The sequence below is a fragment of the Coregonus clupeaformis genome, unplaced genomic scaffold (genome assembly GCF_020615455.1).
Source record: "Coregonus clupeaformis isolate EN_2021a unplaced genomic scaffold, ASM2061545v1 scaf0255, whole genome shotgun sequence".
NCBI lineage: Eukaryota > Metazoa > Chordata > Actinopteri > Salmoniformes > Salmonidae > Coregonus > Coregonus clupeaformis.
Window position 1 is genome coordinate 41,325 of NW_025533710.1, and position 9,894 is coordinate 51,218.

At 43.8% G+C, this 9,894-nt stretch overlaps 1 protein-coding gene across 1 annotated transcript; it reads left to right on the top strand.

Moving 5' to 3' along the window:
- Positions 1–642: 642 nt before the first annotated feature.
- LOC121586146 (leucine-rich repeats and immunoglobulin-like domains protein 1) lies at positions 643–9,894 on the top strand. Its single transcript, XM_041902645.2, has 7 exons — positions 643–792; positions 1,859–1,980; positions 2,334–2,538; positions 3,390–3,532; positions 4,901–5,045; positions 5,956–6,109; positions 9,044–9,894. Exons 1-7 carry the CDS (start codon positions 735–737, stop codon positions 9,129–9,131), a joined length of 915 nt encoding a protein of 304 aa, XP_041758579.2. The 5' UTR covers positions 643–734; the 3' UTR covers positions 9,132–9,894.

Sequence of the window (9,894 nt, forward strand, 5' to 3'; positions counted from 1 at the left end):
AAAAGAGCTCTCTATGATAGCAGTAGGACTCTCCAACCATGGTCCTTGTGAGCTACCGTCCTGTAGGTTTTCACTCAAACCCAAATTAGCGCACCTGATTCTAATAATTAGCTGATCTGGTTGATAAACTGAATCAGGTTAGTTACAACTGGGGTTGGAGCTAAAAACTACAGGAGGGTAGCTCTCCAGCAACAGGGTTGGAAAGCCATGCATGACAAGGTCCGTGCTATCCGGGATCTTTGGGACATCCCTACACCATTGAAGTAGAATTGTAAAATGTTAGGTAAGTGTTATGGTTAGGGTAGGGACGTCCCAATGAACCCGGATAGCACTGACATGCGTGACACTGTACATCAACATCCTGACTGGACAGAGACAAGTGACGCACTAACAAGTGCTTGGTAATTGGAACGTATACTCCAATTGTTATCAATATACACACGTCTTGTTTTTACTTAATACATACAACAGTGGAGAATAGTTATTTAAAAACAAACAGAAATAAAGTAAACACTAATAAAAACATTCGGCACGTGGAAAGAAAGAGTTATATAAAAAAAAAGCTTGTTTCCAAACTTTGAAAGAAAGTAACGTCTGAAAGCCACGCCTCTCCCAGTATCAATAAATACAGTTCCAAACATTCCTTTCGACAGTCAGACGGATTTGCAGTATTTCGACACAGACAGTGACGCAGAGTAGGACTACACATCAATACCCAGAATCCACTAACAAACATGGGAGGTTTTATACTCTTTGCGATTTTAGTAATTGCACGTGCTCACAGCAGTATTGGTAAATATAATTTTATTTACTTTAATAACTGAGTGCATTTTATTCTACTCTCTCTATACACTTACATTTTATGTAGACTTATTTATTTTAATTAAATTGCAAATGTGAACTGTTCAGCATTGTCCTTCATGTTAGTTGACTTTACAAGATATTGTAGGACAGCTGTGTTGGCTTGACATGAGGGCTCACGCTCAGATTTAATTTACACTCATCTCATTGCTTCCACATGGTGTATTATCTTGGTTGGTATATTATGGGAAAGAGTATTTTTGTTCTCGGTTTTGCAAGTGTTTATTTGGTCGCGCTGAAACGATCTCAAGTGCTGCATAAAATCAGGCGACGCAGATGTATATTTGTTATATCGTCTCTGGGTGCGTCTGTAATAGATTCAATAATTCATTGAGAGCGGAACTCCCCTGAAATCCAATTATTTGAATACGAAATTGAAAGTGTGACAAATTAATCTCTGTGCGTCTATCCAACTCTTAAGGGATTTGATTTACCTTGGAGACTCAACGCCTGTGGAGAAAAGCAATTTAAGTCACTTTTTAGTTTTTTCTCACAATCTAAAACATGTCACCAATTGCTTTTCTTCAACATTGTCTATGGTATGGATCGATAATACCACAGTCATCCCCGTGAAATGGTGCGCTTTCAACGTGTTGTTCAGCTCCTCTGACAAGTAATGCAAGTGCGTGGTTGGTCTGTGTGTTTTTGCACTAAAACGCTTTGTCCAGCAGGGGTCCTCCTACCAACCTTTTATCACCAGCATCTATAGTCAAGTAGACAAACCTGTTGTTCATATGGCTGTCTTTGGCTAAATGCCAGTCCGGTCTGAGCCAGACAGAGAAGGAAACAGAAGAGCTTGTATAAAAATAAAACAATTTATTTGTCACTCAAATAGTAAGCTGCTGCAACAGCCTAGTCTATCAATAAGAGGGCTAAACAATACTTTAGTCTACCAGCCATGGGATGAGATTAGCCAAACAATAAACTAGCATGGACAACTAAAGTGTATGATGATGGGGTTGATTTGAGCCCTGTTGTCTTCCTCTGTCCTGTCTAGCGGCCCTGGTCATACAGGGACCAGACAAGCCTGTTCTGGAGAACGATGAAGTCACCCTGGAGTGCCTGCTTTCTGACTCAGAGCTCAACACCAGCCAAGTCCACTTTGAGAAGTTTTCCAAGGTCAGGACACAGGCTACTTCTACCTCTGACTTTACTTCTAATTTGGCTATGTGATTGCCAATTCTATTGCTGTGCTATGTGAAGTAAAGCGTGTTGAGGCGCTGCACCTATCGAAACATGACTTGAACTCTACTTCAGTTAGTGCAGTATGTTTAATTATGTGTGACAGGGCTCAGCTTGATCATTTTTATTGTATTAGAAATGACCACAATGTGTGCAGACCAAAAAGGTAATAATTCTCCCTACTACACTTATCACTGTGCCAGTCCTGCATATGACTGTGCTGTTTGCAGATTAGGTAAATCTCTCTCTCTCCGTTTCTCTCTCACTGTTCCTCCCCTACTCTCCATCAGTACATGAATAATTGGTATCGGCTGGAGGAGGAGCCCATGTACCACCGGTGTATTCCTGGTGTTATCTTGAGGCGAGAGACGGGGCAACTGCTCCTGTCCATCCGCAGCATCCACAGCTACTTCCACCAGGGACTCTACCGCTGTGTCGCAGACAATGCCACGGCAACCGACAACTCCTCCCAGCCCCTGGCTATCACCGTCAACTGTGAGTATTGGGTGGGCAATCTAGTCACATGCATGTCTATAACAGCTGTTTTTGTTTTAAATGGCACGATGACAAATAAGTCAGCACTGCAGGAAAGACCAAACCTCCTGGAGAGCTGCTGGGTATGCAGACTTTTAATACAACCCTACTTTAATACACCTGATTGTATCAGCTACTCCCCAGAACCTTGATTAGCTGAATCCGGAGTGTAAGTGTCGAGCTGGAACAAAAGCCTGCATACCCAGTAGTAGCTCTTCAGGAGGAGCGCCTGCTATCCACTCCACCGTACAGTATATCCATTCTCCTCATTGTTTTCAAAAACAATGTTCCAGAAACAGAAATTCACAGGGGATAGATAGCAATACAAAGCAACCAGACATAGATGTATTGTACAAGGCACATGAAAGGGTGGGCGTAGTGTGAGGCCTATTTCCCCTTCCGCTACAGGGGTGATCAAATCGACTGTAATGTCTTTTGATAGGCTTCTTCTCCTGTGGAGCAATCGATAATGCGGGAATTATTTGTGTGGACAGAAGGAGAGAGCCCAAGGCATATGGAGATGGTTCCATTGAGACGGGGAGAAAATTAACCATCACACTCCACAGTGCACCATTGTGAGGACTTAGGAAGATGAAGGCATTTACCATTATCTGATCGTTCCCCCCTCGAGGGCAATTTGTAGAGGATTTGAGGCACGATACTGCAGTATACTCAAGGATATGGCTCTGTTGACTTTCACATGTCTATGCATGCTTGTACACTGCGCACACACACTCAAACCTCTTAACCATCACACATGCATTCTTCTTGATTTCTGCCTGAACCTGCTGTGTTTCTGATCCCCTGTTCAGACATGCGTGAGCTGTCTGTGTACGATGTGTCCTCCAGCCGGAAGTTCATCAAGGAAAACCTGCATGTGACACTAGGGGAAGACGTGGAGGTGGAGTGCTCCACCACAGGCTCTGAGGCACCACAGTACTCCTGGCAGAAATATGTGAGTTTGGGTCTGTCAGGATCTGGCCTTCTATCACTCTCTCATTCTCACTCTGTCCCTCTTCTCTTTCTCTCTCAGCACCATAAGAGGTGCTCAGTATTCCCTGGTGTTGGCCCTCCTCTTTCTGGAGAGCAGCTTGCCCACTTACAGAGGATTAATAGTTTAATGAGGTCTAGACAAGTGGCAGTCAACCTGAAAGCCATTCTGTAGATAGATTCCTAATGATTTTTCAATGTTCAGTTAACCATTGTTGAATTATTCAACTTGCTGGTACCAAAGCCACAAACCTAATACCCTGGGGAATTAAGACCTCTCAATGCTAAATGTCAAATACCGAATGGCCATGTAGGCAACAGTAAGACCTTGGTGAATTGATTTGCTGCTCCCTAATGGTGAAATGAGGTATCACTACTTCAGCGCATTGTGGGTCCACTATTTCAGACCTGATACAATTTCACACCTTTTTAAAATCAAGTTAGGCCTCATTTAATACGTTTTCTATTTATTACAGTTCAATTTTCTGAATTTGAATTCTTTAGAAAGAATACCCCTCCAATATCCATCACTTTGAATACCCTCAATCTACCTGTGTACCTGTCTGTCCACACATTCATAACTGTTTACATAAGTTTGCATAACTGTTTATACATTTGGATTTGGGGTAGAAAGTATTCAAGGATGGAGATGGGAGGAATTATGGGGGCAGAGAAACAAACAGTATGGGCCATTTGATGGACAGCAGCCAACTGACTGCACAATCCTGGTCTCTAGTAATGTCCATGGGAGGCAGGCAGGAGGCTGGATGCGTCTGAGCCAGTGGATTTGCATACAGAATGCTGTTTTGGCCAAACCTGGCCTTTCCTGGAAATCCTCTTAATTCAGTCCCCCATTCAAATTGAAATGGACTTTCTTGGCAGGAAAACGTTAGATCCCAGGAGCCAAATCATTTGCATGGTGTAATGTCTTTTTTTGGGTTTGTTTTGTATTCTGTTTTTCCTATTATCCCTCCCCTACTGTGTCTAACTCTCCCTCTTACTAACTCTCCCTCTTAATAATAGCGCAGCAGCTATTTTTGTGTCCACAGTGCATCCCGTTTGCTCATTATGTGTTGTGTTAACAGTGTAGCTGTGCTTTTCTTTGCTGATTGCCTCATCTAGGTCAGTGAATGGGGTTTATGTGGAATTTATTCAGTGGGATTACTGTTCAGGTAAATACACCTTGTCTGGGAGTCTATCGCTTCTCTCACAGGGACCCACACTGTAGCTCCACTGCAGATCACTTTTTCTTGACTCGTTTTCTCTTTCTCCTCCATTCGCACCCCACTCGCTCACTTTTTTCCCTCTCACCCACCATCCTTCCCCCTATCAGGGAGAGGACTGGATCGTGCCCTCCCCCAAGCTGAGGCTGAAGAATGTGAGACTGGAGGATGGTGGAGACTACACCTGCATGGCTGAGCACCCCACCCTGTCCAGCCTGAAGAAGAGCAGCACCATCTCCATCACTGTGCTGCCAGGTAGGTAGGCAGGGGTTAGGAAGGGGGGGACTACATGGGTCGGGGTTATGAAGAGGGACAGTAAGTGTTGAAGTGTAGGGGTTAGCAAGCGGGCAGGGGGGAAGGCAAGGAGTACAGAGGTTAGGGAGAGGGGCAGTTGTGGCCAAGGTACATATGGGGAGGGGGAGTGTTTAGAGAGCTCCCATGAAGGCGGGTGTCTTACGGCTATGTGACGAGGAGAGGAATTGGCCACTGCAGAGGACGTCTCTTAGGACACTAAAGATGTCACTAATCCAATTTATGATACTCATCATTCTTAATTTTTATCAGCAACCTGCGAGATGATTACGCTGCATTAAGGGTCATGGGTTTTTCCGCACAATCATATTGCCAATATACAGTAATCCTTGTGATTACAATCGGTTAAATTATCTAGCATCAAAGTAAACCACGCCAATCAAACTGGATGTATGTCAATTATAACAGTAAAGACACTGCTTCAGTAGGAGGTGGAAGTGAATAATCAATTGTTTTAGTCTATGTATTTTTTTTTAAAGCCCTTTTTACGTCAGCAGTTGTCACAAAGTGCTTTACAGATACCCAGCCTAAAACCTCAAAGAGCAAGCAATGCAGAAGCACAGAGGCTAGGAAAAACTCCCTAAAAAGCAGGAACCTAGGAAGAAAATGAAAGAGGAACCAGTCCTCTTCTGGCTATACCAGGTGGAGATTTAAGAGATGGGGCTATTAAGGCCAGATAGTTTTTCAAGACATTCGAATGTTCATAGATTACCAGCAGGGTCAGATAATAACCATCTTATCCAGAAGAGTTGGCTACACTACAACATGGACAGTATGGGACTAGGCAAAAAATAACAGTCTGTGAATAATCTGGTATTAAAGCCTGTAATATGTCTGACTCTCCGGCCTACAGCCACCAACGGCCGTCTCCACCAAGCCTGGTACGACTCCACCAACCTGGTGTTGATGACCTCCGTGGCGGTGGCAGTCGTACTGGTGCTGCTCCTGTCTATCACTGTCTTCTTGGTCCGCAGGGCCAAGCAGGCCAAGAGCACCAAGGGACCCATGTGAGTGCTGAGCGCTGTGGCCCAGTGACCTTCTCTCTGTGTGTTTTGTGTGTGGTGTTCACTTCTTTTATTTGCCCCCTCCTATCTCTTCCCTCTCTTCCATTTATCCCAGGTTATAGCCAGGCCAATATATTATATCTATTGCCTTATATTTCACTCTGACTCTTATGATAGTACGAAGGCTAAGGTGGATTTACTGTGTGTGTTAAAGTGTTCTTGTAGACTGCTGCGTCCCAGTGGCGGTGACCAGCTCGACCCAGTCACTTACTTCCTCACTGACCTCTCCACTTCCCTGCCCACATGATAAAATACTACAGTTTACTATACAATACTACTCACTGTAGAATAATATACTACACACTGTAGTATCCCTCAATCATGTGTAGTACTTACTATAGAATGTTGTAGAATACTACACTGCTCAAAAAAATTAAGGGAACACTAAAATAACACATCCTAGATCTGAATGAATGAAATAATCTTATTAAATACTTTTTTCTTTACATAGTTGAATGTGCTGACAACAAAATCACACAAAAATTATCAATGGAAATCAAATGTATCAACCCATGGAGGTCTGGATTTGGAGTCACCCTCAAAATTAAAGTGGAAAACCACACTACAGGCTGATCCAACTTTGATGTAATGTCCTTAAAACAAGTCAAAATGAGGCTCAGTAGTGTGTGTGGCCTCCACGTACCTGTATGACCTCCCTACAACGCCTGGGCATGCTCCTGATGAGGTGGCGGATGGTCTCCTGAGGGATCTCCTCCCAGACCTGGACTAATGCATCCGCCAACTCCTGGACAGTCTGTGGTGCAACGTGGCGTTGGTGGATGGAGCGAGACATGATGTCCCAGATGTGCTCAATTGGATTCAGGTCTGGGGAACGGGCGGGCCAGTCCATATCATCAATGCCTTCCTCTTGCAGGAACTGCTGACACACTCCAGCCACATGAGGTCTAGCATTGTCTTGCATTAGGAGGAACCCAGGGCCAACCACACCAGCATATGGTCTCACAAGGGGTCTGAGGATCTCATCTCGGTACCTAATGGCAGTCAGGCTACCTCTGGCGAGCACATGGAGGGCTGTGCGGCCCCCCCAAAGAAATGCCACCCCACACCATGACTGACCCACCGCCAAACCGGTCATGCTGGAGGATGTTGCAGGCAGCAGAACGTTCTCCACGGCGTCTCCAGACTCTGTCACGTGCTCAGTGTGAACCTGCTTTCATCTGTGAAGAGCACAGGGCGCCAGTGGCGAATTTGCCGATCTTGGTGTTCTCTGGCAAATGCCAAACGTCCTGCACAGTGTTGGGCTGTAAGCACAACCCCCACCTGTGGACGTCGGACCCTCATACCACCCTCATGGAGTCTGTTTCTGACCGTTTGAGCAGACACATACACATTTGTCGCCTGCTGGAGGTCATTTTGCAGGGCTCTGGCAGTGCTCCTCCTGCTCCTCCTTGCACAAAGGCGGAGGTAGCAGTCCTGCTGCTGGGTTGTTTCCCTCCTACGGCCTCCTCCACGTCTCCTGATGTACTGGCCTGTCTCCTGGTAGCGCCTCCATGCTCTGGACACTACACTGACAGACACAGCAAACCTTCTTGCCACAGCTCGCATTGATGTGCCATCCTGGATGAGCTGCACTACCTGAGCCACTTGTGTGGGTTGTAGACTCCGTCTCATGCTACCACTAGAGTGAAAGCACCGCCAGCATTCAAAAGTGACCAAAACATCAGCCAGGAAGCATAGGAACTGAGAAGTGGTCTGTGGTCACCACCTGCAAAGCAGTCCTTTATTGGGGGTGTCTTGCTAATTGCCTATAATTTCCACCTGTTGTCTATTCCATTTGCACAACAATATGTGAAATGTATTGTCAATCAGTGTTGCTTCCTAAGTGGACAGTTTGATTTCACAGAAGTGTGATTGACTTGGAGTTACACTGTGTTGTTTAAGTGTTCCCTTTATTTTTTTGAGCAGTGTATAATAAATACTACAGTAATGTCCGCAAACACACTACACTTTTTTTAAACTATAGTAAATACTACAGTATATAATTTGCATATACCCATTCCCCTATACCAATTTGTGCCACCTGTAAGTAAGAAACCTACATGCCAAGTATAGACCATATATTGTGTTCCGTACAGGTTATAAAAAAGAGCTGAATTTCAGACCCCAGTCCTACCTACTTACAGGTTGTGGAAACTGTGCTCTTAGAATTTCTCTAGTAGGTTTCCTCAAAGAGAAAGCCTCCACTTCTATGTCAAAGATAATAAAAGAAAACACTACAGTAATGTCCGCAAAAACACTACAGTAAATACTACATTATACTATGGTCCGCCAGAACACTACATGAATTACTGTAGTATATACTACAATGTTTATTTTACTACAGTATTTATACTATAGTAAACTGTAGATACTACAGTATTCACTGTAGTGTTTTGCAGACTGTAGGCCGCAAAATCTCTACAGTGCATACTATAGTATTTATACTATAGTATATATTTCATGTGGGTGTGTTTTCACCAGACTCTTGCAAAACATGTGAAAGAAGTCAAAGGTTAACTAGTGATAAAACAAATAATTTAAAAAAGTATACTGTGGTCATAGTATGTACTGTTTAAAATCATAAAAAATACACAGTAATCAGACACATTGTGACCCACAACTTCTGTTGATTAACCTCTTATCAGAGTGATTACAACATGATGAGTACAGTACATGCTTTCTGTAATAAGTATTCTGTGTCTTATGTAATATATGAAAGCTATTGAGGTTAGGTTGTTCCTTACATTTGACCTACAGTATATTCTGTAGACCACTTGTTGGCAGTCTATTTGTTCTCTATTACTTGTCCTTTTCTCTCCTGTGGTTCTCTGGGCAGTCCATTTACAAATAATGGTGCAACGTTCTCTCTACCTCCAGTGATGACCGCTCTCAGAAGAAGCCCATCTACACAGCCAGTGTGGAGTCTCTGCCCTCTACCAGTGGAGACAAACAACCACTGGTGTGACCGCGCCAAGAGATGGAGAGGAGAAGTAGGGGGACAACTGGAGAAAGATGGGAAAGGGAGTGAAGAATAGGAAGGAGGGAAGATGTCAAGGTGGGAGGAGAGGTGCCTGGGTTATGGATGCAGAGTTGCAGTGAGCCAGGATGCAGAGTAAAATCAAAGCTATTATCAAAGGCTGGCTGGGTGTAAGAGGAGGGAGACAAATGATTGTTTTACTGGGGTGGTTTGCTTCCAGCAGGGTTGGCTGAAGTGTTCTTGAACAAAAGGTGTGCAATTTTCTCTTTATTGATCTCGCAACCTGCAAAATTGAGATTCACGTTCTTATCTGAGGCAAGGCGAGGGGGAGGAGTCTTATGTACTGTGTGAACCCTAAGCAGCTGCAGACATTTTTCACAAGGAGGTTACCTTGAGTTAAACTGCTCACCACCAGCACTTTTGCGGCCTTGGGATCACAAAAAGGAATTCCTCTTCTGTTGCAAATATAACTTGACTGCTGTATCAAAAATGTGCCTTTTTCCCCTCAATGCTTTTACGTTGTGTAGAATATTGGTGTGGATTTTTTTCCCAGGAAATGTATAACCTTGTGTAGCATACTAGTGCTGACGCACTTCAAAGTATACAGACAAGATGTAGACTTGTAGATTATTTTGTATCTCTATATTCCAATGACAACTGAAGCACTTTAAACATTACCCTCAGCGCTATCTATTTGCTGTATTTCCTGTACTTTTAATATTCATGATATAAAGCTGCTTTGAGAAATTTT